The sequence below is a fragment of the Pelodiscus sinensis genome, chromosome Z (assembly GCF_052426305.1).
Source record: "Pelodiscus sinensis isolate ZL-2025 chromosome Z, ASM5242630v1, whole genome shotgun sequence".
In the NCBI taxonomy this organism is placed as follows: Eukaryota; Metazoa; Chordata; order Testudines; family Trionychidae; genus Pelodiscus; species Pelodiscus sinensis.
Window position 1 is genome coordinate 2,281,593 of NC_143085.1, and position 15,423 is coordinate 2,297,015.

At 58.9% G+C, this 15,423-nt stretch overlaps 1 protein-coding gene across 2 annotated transcripts in view; it reads right to left on the minus strand.

Annotated features, from left to right (window-relative positions):
* Positions 1-15,423, minus strand: part of POLE (DNA polymerase epsilon, catalytic subunit) — a 57,679-nt gene that overhangs the window by 16,975 nt on the left and 25,281 nt on the right. For both annotated transcript variants that reach the window (XM_089775335.1, XM_089775334.1), the window contains exons 21-34: positions 14,709-14,857; positions 13,357-13,449; positions 13,007-13,151; positions 12,700-12,857; positions 9,248-9,443; positions 5,132-5,346; positions 3,383-3,485; positions 3,193-3,273; positions 2,989-3,111; positions 2,016-2,234; positions 1,734-1,943; positions 1,433-1,576; positions 357-497; positions 30-183 (exon numbers count right to left, since the gene is read on the minus strand). In XM_089775335.1, coding sequence (XP_089631461.1) covers positions 30-183; positions 357-497; positions 1,433-1,576; positions 1,734-1,943; positions 2,016-2,234; positions 2,989-3,111; positions 3,193-3,273; positions 3,383-3,485; positions 5,132-5,346; positions 9,248-9,443; positions 12,700-12,857; positions 13,007-13,151; positions 13,357-13,449; positions 14,709-14,857 — 2,131 coding nt within the window. The remainder of the gene's footprint in view (positions 1-29; positions 184-356; positions 498-1,432; positions 1,577-1,733; positions 1,944-2,015; positions 2,235-2,988; positions 3,112-3,192; positions 3,274-3,382; positions 3,486-5,131; positions 5,347-9,247; positions 9,444-12,699; positions 12,858-13,006; positions 13,152-13,356; positions 13,450-14,708; positions 14,858-15,423) is intronic.

The window sequence follows — 15,423 nt, forward strand, 5'->3', positions numbered from 1 at the left end:
GGAGACCCGCCCTGGCCGCGAGGCCTCACCTGGCTCCAGGTAGCTGAACTGGGCCAGCGAACGCATCTCCAGGTGCTCCAGGGCGAAGGTGTCCGCCTCCCGGCCTGTGAGATGCTGGACCAGCTGCCGGCTCACCATGCACACGCAGCCCAGGTGGATCACGGCCCGGAGAAGTAACGGCACCTGGGGAGGGGCATCGCGCGTTAGCCTCCTTGAGGACGTAGAGCGGAGCTCCGCCCCCAATTCTGCACGGGAGCAGGTTCCGGGGTCCTGTGGGGGGAGGCCCAGGAGAGCCGGCTTGGGAGGGCGGACAGGGTCCGGCCAGTGCGGAGACAGGGAGGGCCGGGCGCCGTCACCTGAGTCTCGTACACCCCCTCGATGTCCGGGGCGGCCAGGCTGGCGTTGATCTCGTTGAGGTGCTCCTGGTAGAGGTCCTCGGGGACGGAGTACTCGTAGAGATGGTAGAGCAAGTTGGAACGGGGCAGGACCCTGTTGACCTGCCGGGGAGCGCCGCCGTCAGAGGGCGCCGCGGGCCCGGCGACAGAACCACCGCCGCTTTCCGAGCTAGCTGCGTGGGCTGCTCGACTCGAGCCCGTGCCCCCAGGGAACCGGGCGTGCGGCGGCGTCTCTTGCGCACGTCCCCAAATCGCCGTAGCAGTCGTGGCCAAGGCGGGTGCAGGGGGGTTGGCGGGGTGGGGGCCCGCTGGAGCTGTGGCCAGGGTGCCAGGAGCCACTGGGGTGGGGACCAGGATACAGGGGCCCGCCGGGGCGGGGGCGCCCGCCGGGTTGTGGGCCAGGATACAGGGCCCCACTGGAGCTGTGGCCAGGGTGCAGGGGGGCCGCTGGGGTGGGGGCCCGGGTGCAGGGGGGCCGCTGGGGTGGGGGCCCGGGTGCAGGGAGCCCCCCGGGGTGGGGGCCCGGGTGCAGGGAGCCCCCCGGAGCGGGGGCCCGGGTACAGGGGGGCCCCCCCGGAGCTGGGGCCCGGGTACAGGGGGGCCCCCCCGGAGCTGGGGCCCGGGTACAGGGGGGCCCCCCCGGAGCTGGGGCCCGGGTACAGGGGGGCCCCCCCGGAGCTGGGGCCCGGGTACAGGGGGGCCCCCCCGGAGCTGGGGCCCGGGTACAGGGGGGCCCCCCCGGAGCAGGGGCCCGGGTACAGGGGGGCCCCCCCGGAGCAGGGGCCAGGAGTCCAGCAGCGGAGGCTGCAGGGAAGACTGAGGGGCACTCGAAGAGCTGGGGGGCGCTGGCTGGGACCACGGGGGAGGGGGAGGTCTGAACCAAGGAGCATTAGCAGAGCTGAGGGGGGGGACTGGTTGGGATACCGGGGGGCTGCGGGTCGGAAGGGCCGCGGCAGAGCCGGGTTGACGGCCTCCGCCGGGCCTCTAGCTGACAGGGGGTCACCGCCCGAGAGGGGGCAGGGAGGGGCTCCCCCCACCTTGCGATAGACCGCTCCCTCCTCCGGCTTGGCCACCCGCTGGTTGACGTAGAAGACGCGGGGGATGCTCAGCTTGAGGGAATGCAGGTCGCTCCCGATGACGGCCCACAGCCGGAACAGGCCCGGCTGGCTGGTCTCCGCCACCTGTGTGGGGCGGAAGGAGGGCTCGGTGGGCGAGAGCGTAGCTCCTCTACACTGCCCCCCCATGAGCTCAGAAAGCCCCGCCCTCTCCCCGCCCCACGGATGTTCTCAACCGTCAGGCCCGCGGGGACAAAGCCGGCCCGCCGGGGGGGACCGGTACCTGCACGATCTGCCACGGCAGGTCCAGGATGCTGCGGGCCGTCCGGCGCAGGTAGCTGCCCAGCCCCGTGGCGGGCCCGTCCCGGATCGCGCCGCCGCCCGGCGCCGCCTGGCCGTCCGCCAGCCGCCGCTTCTTCCGGCGCGCCTGCCGCTGCCGGGCCTGCAGCTCCCACTTCTTCTTGTGGTAGCGGAGCCAGGCCTGGCGCTCCTCCTAGGGGGAGAGAGCAGAAGGGGGTGACCGGATCCCGGAGAGGGGACGGCTCCCTAGGGAACCGCGCCTTACCTTGGTGGTGCCGGTAGGCGGGGGCGGGCCCAAGATCTCCCGCCACGACTGGGTCAGCTCCAGGCTCTCGGACAGCTCCTGGCTCTCCCCGGCCACCGGGACCCTCTTGCGCTTGCTGGTGATGGGGACGGCCGGCTGCAGAGGCTTGGGCGCCCCAAAATCCTCCATGTCGGCCACCTGGGAGCAGGAGGGGCCCTCCTGGGGCTGGTTGGCAGTGACCTGGGTGGGAACAAGGGCTCTCAGCTGTAGTGGCTAGGGTGTAGGGGGCCACAGGGGGCCGCCAGCCAGGGCACTGGAGGCCGCCGGGGGCCAGTGGCCAGGGGGCTGCCAGCCAGGGTTCAGGGGGGTGCAGAGGGCCAGTGGCCAGGGTGCAGAGGGCCGGCGAGGGCACGGTGCAGAGTGCAGGGGGCCGGCAAGGGCAGGGTGCAGGGGGCCGGCGAGGGCAGTGACCAGGGTGCAGGGAACCGGCGAGGGCAGGGTGCAGGGGGGCGGGGGCCGGCGAGGGCAGGGTGCAGGGGGGCGGGGACCGGCGAGGGCAGGGTGCAGGGGGGCGGCGAGGGCAGTGACCAGGGTGCAGGGGACCGGCGAGGGCAGGGTGCAGGGGGGCGGGGGCCGGCGAGGGCAGAGTGCAGGGGACCGGCGAGGGCAGTGACCAGGGTGCAGGGGACCGGCGAGGGCAGGGTGCAGAGGGCTGGCGAGGGCAGTGACCAGGGTGCAGGGGACCGGCGAGGGCAGGGTGCAGAGGGCTGGCGAGGGCAGTGACCAGGGTGCAGGGGACCGGCGAGGGCAGGGACCAGGGGGGCGGGGACCGGCGAGGGCAGGGTGCAGGGGGGCGGGGACCGGCGAGGGCAGTGGCCAGGGTGCAGGGGGCCGGCGAGGGCAGGGTGCAGGCGAGGGCAGGGTGCAGGGGGCCGGCAGCCAGGGTGCACAAACACAGGGCCCCACGCGGCCCAGCTAACGCATCACCCATTACCTGTCTCTTGCCCTCGCTAGTGAACAGCTCGTTGATTTTCTTCTGCTTGTAGACGTCGTTCTTCTCCAGGAGCTTCTTGTGCAGCCAGTCGGGGTGCCGGATGCGGGGCACGGGGTTCTTCACCTGCAGGGACAGGGCGTGTGATGGCGGCCGTGGGGAGAGGGGCCCGGTGAACCAGCCCCTCCCGGCCCCACCACCCCTCACCTGCTGCAGCGCGGCGGGGATGGTGATGATTTTCTGAATGGTGTTGCCCAGTCGCTCGATGTAGTAGTCCCAGTCCAGGATCTGGGGGAAGAGGAGGTGCCAGCCAGAGCGTGACCCCTTACCCGCGTACTAGCTGGGCACCAGGGCCAGGCAACTACCCGAGGGGAACACCTGGCTTGCGGCCACTCACCGTGCGGATGTTGAAGTCCTGCAGGGAGGGGCTCTTCAGCCATTTGCGGAGGTAGTGCTTCCGCACGCTCAGCTCAGCTTGGAAGATGGCCAGCGGGATGGCCCTGGGAGAGGCAGAGAGCGCTGGTCACCCATGGGTACCTGCAGGGGGGGCTAGAGTCTGCATAGCCCCCTTCCCACTAGGACTCACTGCCGTCTTCAATCCTAGAATCCTAGAACCGGAAGGGACTTCCAGAGGTCATGCAGTCCAGTCCCTGGTCCTTACGACAGGACCAAGTCCCATCTAGACCATCCCTGGTAGATGTCTACCCAACCTGTTCTTCAATATCTCCAGTGTCCATCAATGGTAGATGTCTATAGAATCATTGAATCCTAGAACGGGAAGGGACCTCGCGAGGTCATCAAGTCCAGTCCCCTGCCCTAATGGCAGGACCAAGCACCATCTAGACCATCCCTGGTAGATGTCTACCCAACCTGTTCTTCAATATCTTCAGTGACCATTGATGGTAGATATCTATAGAATCATAGAATCATTGAATACTAGAACGGGAAGGGACCTCGCGAGGTCATCAGGTCCAGTCCCCTGCCCCCATGGCAGGACCAAGCACCATCTGGACCATCCCTGGTAGATGTCTACCCAACCTGCTCTTCAGTATCACCAGTGTCCATTGATGGTAGATGTCTATAGAATCATAGAACACTAGAACTGGAAGGGACCTCAAGAGGTCACCAAGTCCAGTCCCCTGTCCTCACAAGAGGGCCAAGACCATGTAGACCAGTTTCTTAAACTGTGTTACGTGGCACACTGGTGTGTCATGGAAAACAGAGTCCAAAATGGCTGCCCTTAAAGGGGCAGGTGACTTCTCCCCTCTGCCCCCAATAACTCCCTCCCCCCTGGCCTTTTTTTTTTGCTCAACCAAAAGTCCTTGGTGTTCCTCATAAAACAAAATATTGTTTGGTGTTCCTTGGTCTAAAAAAGCTTTAGAAACACTCATCTAGACCATCCTTGGTGGATGTCTATAGAATCATAGAACACTAGAACTGGAAGGGACCTCGAGAGGTCATCAAGTCCCGTTCCCTGCCCTCACGGCAGGACCAAGACCATCTAGACCATCCCTGGTTGATGTCTAGAGAATCATGGACCACTGGAACGGGAAGGGACCTTGAGAGGTCATCAAGTTCCATTCCCTGCCCTCACGGCAGGACCAAGCCCCATCTAGACCGTCCCTGGTAGATGTCTATAGTTTCATGGAACACCAGAACTGGAAGAAACCTTGACGGGTCATTGAGTCCAGTCCCCTGCCCTCATGGCAAGCCCCATCTAGACCATCCCTGGTAGATGTCTACAGAATCCTAGAATCCTAAAACTGGAAGGTACCTTGAGAGGTCATCGAGTCCAGGATCCTGGCAGGACCAAGCCCCATCTAGACCATCCCTGGTAGATGTCTACCCAACCTGCTCTTCAATATCTCCAGTGATGGAGATTCCACAACCTCCCCCAGGCAATATATTCCGGTGGTTCACCACCCAGACAGGTAGGAAGTGTTCCCCAATGGCCAACTTCAACCTCCCTTGTTGCAATTTAAGCCCGTTTGTTCTCCTCGGCCTCTGAGGATCGGAGAAGCATGTTAGATACTTGAAAAACTGCAGTCTACTCTCCCTCCACCCCCATACCGTCTGTCGCCCCAGGAAGAGACTCCTACTTCAGCCCCTCGGTGGGAGACTCCTGCGCCCTCCTGGGTGGATTTACCTCTCGGTGACCGGCGCCCCGTCTGGTTTCTTGGAGATGATGAAGCGACAGCTCAGCCCGGCGTCCTTCACCATCTGGTCCCCGAGGAACTCGGCCAAGCGCTTGGCCGTGCTGATGGAGGTGGATTTCTGCTCCCCGTAGTCCTCCAGCTTGCGGGACATGGAGCGGTTCTCGGAAATCAGCTCAAACAGCTCCGAGTCCGGCATGTTGGCAGCCTGGGGGTGAGGAGGGGGAGAGAGGCCTGATGCTTACAGAGGCATTCTGGGAACAGACAGGTTGCAGCTTGCTTTGCTGGGGAGATGGGCTCTGGGGAGAACCTGGATTTACATCGGGGGCCGGGAATGACAGAACTGCCATGGTCAGGTAACTTGAGAACATAAGAACGGCCATATTGGGTCAGACCAAAGGTCCATCTAGTCCAGTGTCCTGTCTGCCGACCGTGGCCAGCACCAGGTGCCTCAGAAGGGGTGGACCAAATAGGTAACGATCAAGCGATCTCTCTCCTGCCATCCATCTCCACCCTCTGCCTTACCCATCCTGGCTAATAGCCATGAATGTATCTAGTTCTCTTTTCAACCCTGCTAGCCTTCACAACCTCCTGGACAGGGCGCTGCCCTTCACAGCCTCCTGCAGCGAGGAGTTCCACAGATGGACCGGGCGCTGCCCTTCACAGCCTCCTGCAGCGAGGAGTTCCACAGATGGACCGGGCGCTGCCCTTCACAGCCTCCTGCAGCGAGGAGTTCCACAGATTGACGGCGCGCTGCGTGAAGAATACTTGTGGAGGAGGGGAGCGTTACAAGATAGAACGTGCCACCCCCCCACGGGGGTAGAAAATTGTTCCTTTTGTCTTTCAGAACATCACAAAGAACTGCTACCAGCCGAGGGTACGTCCAGACGGCAGAGTTTTTCCGGGATACTGGAAGTGTTTTTCGGAAGAGCCGACGCGTTTTTCGCCATCCCCGTAACCCTCGTGTTACGAGGATGAAGGGATGTGCCGAAACAACTACCAGCATGAATCGGATAGACGAGAGTGACTAATCACTTTACTCTTAAGAATCTGTACCAATACACAACCCTAAAAGCAATGCCGCACAAGACCACTTGTTGTCCAGGTTTGCTCCTAAGTAGGTGTGAGGAAGTGCAACAGACGTAACCTCCCTGACCCAGCTCTTTTTTGAACCCTGTTGAAGTCCTAGCCTTCACCACATCCTGTGGCAAGGAGTTCCACAGATTGACTGTGTGCTGCGTGAAGAAAAACTTCCTTTGGTTTGTTTTAAACCTGCTGCCCATTAGTTTCACTTGGTGGCCTCTAGTTCTTATATTATGAGAACACGTAAATAACGTTTCCTTATTCGCTTTCTCCACACCACTCACGATTTTATAGACCTCTATCCCATCCCTTCTTAGTCTCCTCTTTTCCAAGCTGAAAAGTCCAAGTCTTTTTAATCTCTCCTCAGATGGGACCCGTTTCCAACCCCAAATCGTTTTAGTTATCCTTCTCTGAACCGTTTCTAATGCCAGTAGATCTTTTTTGAGATAAGACCACATCTGTACACAGTATTCCAGATGTAGGCGTCCCATGAATGTTTACAAGGGCAATAAGATATTCTCCGTCTTATTCTCGATCAATTTTTTAATGATTCCTCTCATCCTGTTTGCTTTTTTGACGGCCGCTGCCCACGGCGTGGATGTCTTCAGAGAACGATCGACGATGACTCCAAGATCTCCTGATGAGTTATAGCTAAATTAGTCCCCATCATAGTGTATGTCTAGTTGGGGTTATTTTTCCCCCAACGTGCATTACTTTGCATTACACCACATTAAACGCCCCAAAACAACAAATGAAATTGATCCCCCCGACCAGGCAGGAGAGCGGCCGTTGGAGGCTTCGAAGTGTCCTCGGAGGATCTGCAACCATCCTTGGGTTACTCATGTCCTCCCAGTTTCTGGTTCCTTGTCCATCAAAGGTCTCCCGGTCTGAGTTGGGAACGTGGCCAGACTCCATAAAACCCCATCCCTGTGGGTCAGTGACGTGAACCCAGCCAGAGTTGGGCAGATAGGAGAACCAGAGAGGTCTACTTCATCACCCGATTCCACCCGTCAGGAACGTCCTACCGGGCTAGCGTCTTCACAAAAGATTAGGGTTGGAGAAGACTTCAAGAGGTCCTCAAGGATCAACTCCAACTCAATCATCTCAGCCAGGTCTTGGTCAAGTCGGGACTTCACAACTTCGACGGATGGAGATTCCGCCCCCTCCCTAAGGAACCCATTCCAGCACTTCCTCACCCTCCTCGGGAAATCGTTTTTCCTCCTCTCCAACTTCGACCTCCCCCACTGCAGCCTGAGACCGTTGCGCCTCGTTCTGCCGTCTGAGAACGGCCGCTCTCCGTTCTTTTTGGCATCAGGGAGTTGAAGGCTGCTCTCAAATCTCCCCTCGTTCTTCTCTTCTGTAGACTAAATCCAAATCCCTCAGTCTCTCCCTCATAGGTCAAGAGCTCCAGCCTTCGAATCATTTTGGTCGCCCTCCGTTGGACTCTCCCCATTTTCTGTAGTGGGGGGCCTAGAACTGGACGCAACACTCCAGATGTGACCTCACCAGAGCCGAATAAAGGGGAAGAATCGTGTCTCTAGATCGGCTGGCAATGCTCCTCCTAATGCACCCTAATATGCCGTTAGTCGTCTTGGCTACAAGGACGCCTTGTTGACTCTCATCCAACTTCTCTTCCACTGTAACCCCAGGTCCTTTTCTGCCGAATTGCTACTTAGCCAGTCGGTTCCCAGACTGTAACAATGCTTGAAATTCTTCCATCCCAAGAGTGAGACTCTGCGTTTGTCTTTGTTGAACCTCATCCGATTTCTTTTGGCCCAACCCTTCAACGTGTCTAGGTCACTCTGGACCCTCTCCCTGCCCTCCAACGTGTCTACCTCTCCCCCTAGCTTAGAGTCGTCCACGAACATGCCGAGAGCGCAATCCCTCCCCTCATTCAAGTCATCAATAAAGATGTTGAACAAAACCAGCCCTAGAACCGATCCTTGGGGCAACGCGCTTGATACCGACCGCCAACTTAACATCGAGCCGTTGATCACGACCCGTTGATCTCTGACCAGGGCTTCCCTCATCCGATTTCTTTTGGCCCGACCCTTCAATGTGTCTAGGTCACTCTGGACCCTCTCCCTGCCCTCCAACGTGTCTACCTCTCCCCCTAGCTTAGAGTCGTCCACGAACATGCCGAGAGCGCAATCCCTCCCCTCATTCAAGTCATCAATAAAGATGTTGAACAAAACCGGCCCTAGAACCGATCCTTGGGGCAACGTGCTTGATACCGACCGCCAACTTAACATCGAGCCGTTGATCACGACCCGTTGATCTCTGACCAGGGCTTCCCTCCTCCTCGGATGGAGGTCAGGTCACCAAACCTGACACCTCCGCATCCTTGTCTGACCTTCCCGCAGAATGGGAGAGGGGAATCCATTCTTGGGGTCCTTTCCTGGCTCTGTCTCGCAACGTGTTGGAGACGTGCCCACCAAGTGAGCCACCTCGGGGACAGTGGGCTACGCTCATCCCGGGATCAGAGTTGCTGGAGAGGGGCAAACATGAACCCAATAGGGGCAACGGTTGCTAAGGGAGTGCTACAAACACGGGTCCTGTTCTAGTGTGCCGTACTGCACTCGGGGAAACTAGGGGACTTCACGCAGCGCACGGTCAACCTATTTCTTCACACAGCACCCAGTCAACCTGTGGAACTCCTCGCCAGAGGATGGGGTGAAGGCCAGGACTTCAGCAGGGTTCCAACAAGAACTAGATCAAGTCATGGAGGAGAGGTCCACCAAGACTTATCGCCAGCATGGTTAGAAATGGTCTCCCTAGCCTCTGTTTGTCTGGAAATGGGTGACAGAGAGGGATCACTCAATGATTCCCTGTTGTGTTCACTCCTTCTGGGCACCTGGCGTTGTCCGTTGTCGGAAGACAGGACCCTGAGCTGGATGGACCTTTGGTCTTACCCAATATGGCCGCTCTTACAACTTCCCACTCTCCCATAACTCCAGCAGCAGGGATGTTGTCCGTTCCAGGGGACCGTGCCCAACTCCCGGAGGAGCAAACGGGCGGCCACTCACCTTGCTGTACAGCACGTCCAGCCAATAGTCGGCCACCTTGGCCACCGAGGCGTAGACCTCCTCCAGCGTGGTGCCCTTGAGGAAGGCCTCGAACACGGACGACTGGAAGATCTTCACCAGCTGCAGCTCCCCGCGCCGCTTCACCTCGAAGCCTTTCAGCTCCGCCAGGGACCCGTCCTCGTTGAACACGGCGTACCTGGGAGACAGCGGCCGTCAGAGGCCTGCCCGGTGCTGGAGGATGCGGCCTTGCTAGGTTCTTCTTACCTAGACCTCACCAGGTTCTTGGACTCCCCAGCGACCAGCCCCCAGCGACTAAGGGATAAAGCCGGCGGTGGGCAATTATTTTTGCCCAGGGGCCACTTAAAAATGCGTGAAGTAGCCTCAGGCCACACAGGAAGGGGCGGGGCCTACACAGGAAGGGGCGGGGCCTACACAGGAAGGGGCGGGGCCTACACAGGAAGGGGCGGGGCTGCCTTCAAAACACCACATGCTGCTAGCAGGGTGGGAGGAGGGTTCGCGCCCTCCCCCGCCCCCCCAGACCTTAATTGATCCAGGCCCCCTGCTCGCCAGCCCTGGATCCGGGCCCCCCGGCCCATTTGCCATCCCCGGGTTAAGCCCAGGTAGCTAGCAAAGCCACAGGCAAGGCGCCAGAGAACCAATCGGCATCCGGTGTTGCAATCTAAGTTGGACACAGATTCCCTGCCTGCTTTCTTTGTGTGGGGGAGAGAAACCAAGGAGTCGAGAGACACAGAATGATTTAAACCCAGGCAGGAATTCGGGCATGGAAGTAGACCGAATCAAGAGAAAATCAGAGGTAAGTAACGGGGAAAAGTGAATCCAGTCACCTTCGTCGTAATTTTTCTTTATTTTATGGTTTGCTCTGAACTCGTGTGTGCGATTCTACGCTCCAATTACCATCTAAGCCTTGTGCCAGAGATTTTTCTCTGTTTTAACTGGTTTTCCTTCGTTGCTCGGTAACATCTCGCAACCAAGTCGGCTCTCTCAAGTCTCTCTTTTGGTTTGGAATAATAAAAAAAAAAAAATCACTCTCTTTTACGGTGAGGGTTTGCTTCTTGTGTCCTGGAAGATCGGACTGTGTGTATCGGAGAGGTCGGCTACCAGAGACTGCAACTTGTTTTTCTCTTCTCTGTTTTCAAGTACGTTAGGGGCAAAAGAGCTTGGAGTACCTCTGGGAGTGACTTTAAAGTGTCTCTCCCCCCCCCCCCACGCCCCCAGTTTTAGGGATAAAAAGCACTTGATGGGGGCAGCAAATTCCCCAAAATCGGTGTACCGTGATTCTGGGGAGGAAGTTTTTGTTAAAAAAACTTCCTCTCTACATCAGAGGGGTAGCCCTGTGGGTCTGACGAAGTGGGTCTTTGCCCATGAAAGCTTATGCTCCTACACTTCAGTTAGTCTATAAAGTGCCACAGGACTCCTTGTCACTTTTCCTCTCTACAGACACTGGTTCTTGTCAACTCTTTGTGAGCTCCCATCTTCTGCACGCGGACGAGTGGGGAATGGCCCCGACTGGCCATGGTGCCCACCCGGGTCAGCAACCACATCCATTTGCCCCCATCCCGCAGCCATTTTTGGGTCAAAGCAGAAATCAGCGTAACGGCGCCCACACTGAAAGGGGGGAGGAGAAAAAATCCACGCCCAGAAGAGGGGGACAGAAGGTTTCTCAGCAAAAACGAACTGGTTGAGGGGAACCACAGAAGACCTCCGAAGCACAAGAGTTGGGGTGAGAAATAATGTTGTTACAAAAGAGTCAAGACAGAGGACGACAGTGGACCCCTCAAGACAGAGGACGACGGTGGTTTGGAGGACAACGACGGATCCCTCAAGACAGAGAACGATGGTGGTTTGGAGGACGACGACGTACCCCTCAAGACAAAGGACGAGGGTGGTTTGGAGGATGACAGTGGACCCCCTCAAGACAAAGGACAACAATGATTTGGAGGATGACGGTGGACCCCTCAAGACAGAGGACGACGATGGTTTGGAGGACGACGGTGGACCCCTCAAGACAGAGGACAATGGTTGTTTGGAGGACGACGGTGGACCCCTCAAGACAGAGGACGACAGTGGACCCCTCAAGACAGAGGACGACGGTGGACCCCTCAAGACAGAGGACAACGGCGGTTTGGAGGACAACGGTGGACCCCTCAAGACAGAGGACAACGGCGGTTTGGAGGACGACGGTGGACCCCTCAAGACAGAGGACGACAGTGGACCCCTCAAGACAGAGGACAACGGTGGTTTGGAGGACGACGGTGGACCCCTCAAGACAGAGGACGACAGTGGACCCCTCAAGACAGAGGACGACAGTGGACCCCTCAAGACAGAGGACGACAGTGGTTTGGAGGACGACAGTGGACCCCCTCAAGATAGAGGACGACAGTGGACCCCTCAAGACAGAGGACGACAGTGGTTTGGAGGACAACGGTGGACCCCCTCAAGACAGAGGACGACGGTGGTTTGGAGGACAACGACGGACCCCTCAAGACAGAGGATGACGGTGATTTGGAGGATGACGGTGGACCCCTCAAGACAGAGGACGACAGTGGTTTGGAGGACGACGGTGGACCCCTCAAGACAGAGGACGACAGTGGTTTGGAGGACGACGGTGGACCCCTCAAGACAGAGGACGACAGTGGTTTGGAGGACGACGGTGGACCCCCTCAAGACAGAGGACGACGGTGGTTTGGAGTCAAGTATCAGAGGGGTAGCCGTGTTAGTCTGAATCTGCAAAAGCGACAGGAGTCCTGTGGCACCTTATAGACTAACTGAAGTGTAGGAGCATAAGCTTTCGTGGGCAAAGACCCACTCATCTGACGAAGTGGGTCTTTGCCCACGAAAGCTTATGCTCTACACTTCAGTTAGTCTATAAGGTGCCACAGGACTCCTCGTCGCTTTTGGTGGTTTGGAGGACAATGACAGACCCCTCAAGACAGAGGACGACGGTGGTTTGGAGGACGACGGTGGACCCCTCAAGACAGAGGATGACAGTGGACCCCTCAAGACAGAGGACGACGGTGGTTTGGAGGACGACGACGGACCCCTCAAGACAGAGGACGACGGTGGTTTGGAGGACAACGACGGACCCCTCAAGACAGAGGACGACGGTGGTTTGGAGGACGACGACGGACCCCTCAAGACAGAGGACAACGGTGGTTTGGAGGATGACGGTGAACAACTCAAGAAAAGTATTTCCCATGGTGATACCTACCAGAGGTCCAGGAACTAGGAAGAGAGGATGAGCAAGGAAACATTGGATGAAGAAAGACGCAGAAGACTAACGAAGCGAAGAAGCTGGCATAAGACAGAGCGGTGGAAAGATTTCCCAAGACCCGTGCAGCGCTGAGCAATGACCAGCCACCGCCCGGCTCGCCTCGTGCTCCTGTCCATGAACAGCCCAGGTGCCTCCCTCGCGATCCCGCAGAGACACTCACCGTTTCTTCAGCTTCTTGCCCTCCTCCTTGGAGGCGGGAAGGATCATGGCCAAGTAGGGTCCATCCACTTCAAAGAAGATGCTGTTCTCGGAGCGGGTCACGTAGGTGAGCGTCGCCGGGTCGGCCAGCTCCTGGTACTGATCGTTCGTGAAGCCTTCCTGCCAACACAGCGCCACGGGACTCCGTCACTGCAGACCCGGCCTGGCGAGCCACCGGGAGCACGGTTCGGACCAGCGGAGGCAAGGGGAGCAGAGAGTCCCCCACTGGTCCTGACCTGGCCACTCCTCCCAGCTGGGGCTGGCCTTACCTTCACCAGGATGTTCAGCATGGCGCCGGGATAGGAGATGGTCACCTTGGGCTTCTTGGCGTTGGTCGACTTGATGACGAAGTTTTCTGGGAAGCTGTTGGGGAGGACGCACCAGATTCCATCCGTGTCCAGCTCCAGCGGTCTCCTAGGAAGGGAAAGCACATCGTGGAAGAGGCAACACGGGCCTGGCCGATCTGAAGAGCATGCCCAGCCAACGTGGAGGCACCTCCATGTGGGAGAACGTCTGTGCCCATCTGCCATCCACAAGCCCTCATGCCACGGGGTCTGCAGCCAAGTGCCCCCTTCCACAGCCCCCCGCCCGGGGGCCGTAAATCCCCTCCGGCACTTACCCAATCTGCTCAATTAGCTCCCTGGCTTGCGTGATGATGTTAGCGCCAGTGAAGCAAACGATGCCGGCCATCTCCATGGAATACCAACGGGCCCTGTCGGCGAGAGGGGCCAGGCTTGAACCGGGGCCAACCAAAGGGCACAGCCAGCAGCCCCAGAAGGGCAGGTTGAAGAGCAAGAAGGTTGTCCCTGGAAGGTCAAAACTCCTATCCCCTTCCCCGGGACCAGGCCGTGGGGCCTTCCTCTCAGTTGGCCTCTTGGGGCCACTACAGCAATGCCAATACGGCCCGTGAGGCCTTCCTCTCAGTTGGCCTCTTGGGGCCACCATAGCAACACCAATACGCCCCGTGGGGCCTTCCTCTCAGTTGGCCTCTTGGGGCCACCATAGCAACGCCAATACAGCCCGTGAGGCCTTCCTCTCAGTTGGCCTCTTGGGGCCACCATAGCAACGCCAATACGGCCCGTGAGGCTTTCCTCTCAGTTGGCCTCTTGGGTCCACCATAGCAACGCCAATACGGCCCGTGAGGCCTTCCTCTCAGTTGGCCTCTTGGGGCCACCACAGCAACGCCAATACGGCCCGTGGAGCCTTCCTCTCAGTTGGCCTCTTGGGGCCACCACAGCAACGCCAATACGGCCCGTGGGGCCTTCCTCTCAGTTGGCCTCTTGGTACCCCCATAGCAACGCCAATACGGCCCGTGAGGCCTTCCTCTCAGTTGGCCTCTTGGTACCCCCATAGCAACGCCAATACGGCCCGTGAGGCCTTCCTCTCAGTTGGCCTCTTGGGGCCACCATAGCAACACCAATACGCCCCGTGGGGCCTTCCTCTCAGTTGGCCTCTTGGGGCCACCATAGCAACGCCAATACGGCCCGTGGGGCCTTCCTCTCAGTTGGCCTCTTGGGGCCACCATAGCAACGCCAATACGGCCCATGGGGCCTTCCTCTCAGTTGGCCTCTTGGGTCCACCACAGCAACACCAATAAGGCCCGTGAGGCCACCATAGCAACACCAATACGGCCAGTGAGGCCTTCCTCTCAGTTGGCTTCTTGGGGCCACCATAGCAACGCCAATACGCCCTGTGTGGCCTTCCTCTCAGTTGGCCTCTTGGTGCTACCATAGCAACGCCAATACGGCCCGTGGGGCCTTCCTCTCAGTTGGCCTCTTGGTGCTACCATAGCAACGCCAATCCGCCCCGTGTGGCCTTCCTCTCAGTTGGCTTCTTGGGGCCACCACAGCAATGCCAGACCGGGGGTGGGAGGTGGGGGGTGCATGCCAGGATCCCTGTGTCACCCACAGGCCCAGGGACCAGCTGGACGAAGGCACCGACTCCCCGGGGCGACCTGTGCCCGGCACCCACCCTTTGCGCATGACGTAGCCGTAGAAGGAGTTGAGGATGCACTTGTGCGCCAGCTGCAAGGAGTCGTAGAGGATCTCCATGTTCTTGCAGCGCTTCGCTTCCGAGGCATCTCCCGACTCAACGGCCGCGGCGAGCTTCTTCTTCCATACCTGGGAGGAGAGAGCGCCGCACGGGTCAGCGTGGCATATCAACCCGTCTCCCTTCACCTGGGCTGAAGGAGCAAGACCTCACAGAACATCAGAACTGGGAGGGACCTCGAGAGGTCATCAAGTCCAGTCCCCGGCCCTCCTGGCAGGACCCAGCACTGTCTAGACCATCCCTGATAGACGCCTATCCAGTATCTCAAAGGATGGAGACTCTACAACCTCCCTGGGCAATTTATTCAAGTCTTTAGCCACCCAGAGGGTTAGGAAGTTTTTCCTAATGTCCAACCTAAACTTTGCTCGAAGCAACGGGCTTAAATTGCAGCTTGGCCTATCCACAGAGGCCAAGGAGAACACTTTTTCTCCCTCCTTGTATCACCCGCAAGTTTGCAGCTGACACTAAGCTAGGGGGAGAGGTAGAGACACTGGAGGGCAGGGATTGGGTCCAGAGTGGCTTAGGGTGTGTCTAGACTACAAGCTTCTGTCCACGAAGAGCATCTAGACTACATCCAGTTCTGTCGACAAAGCAGTGTGGACACAAAGGACAGTGTAGATGCAATAACGTCTTCTGT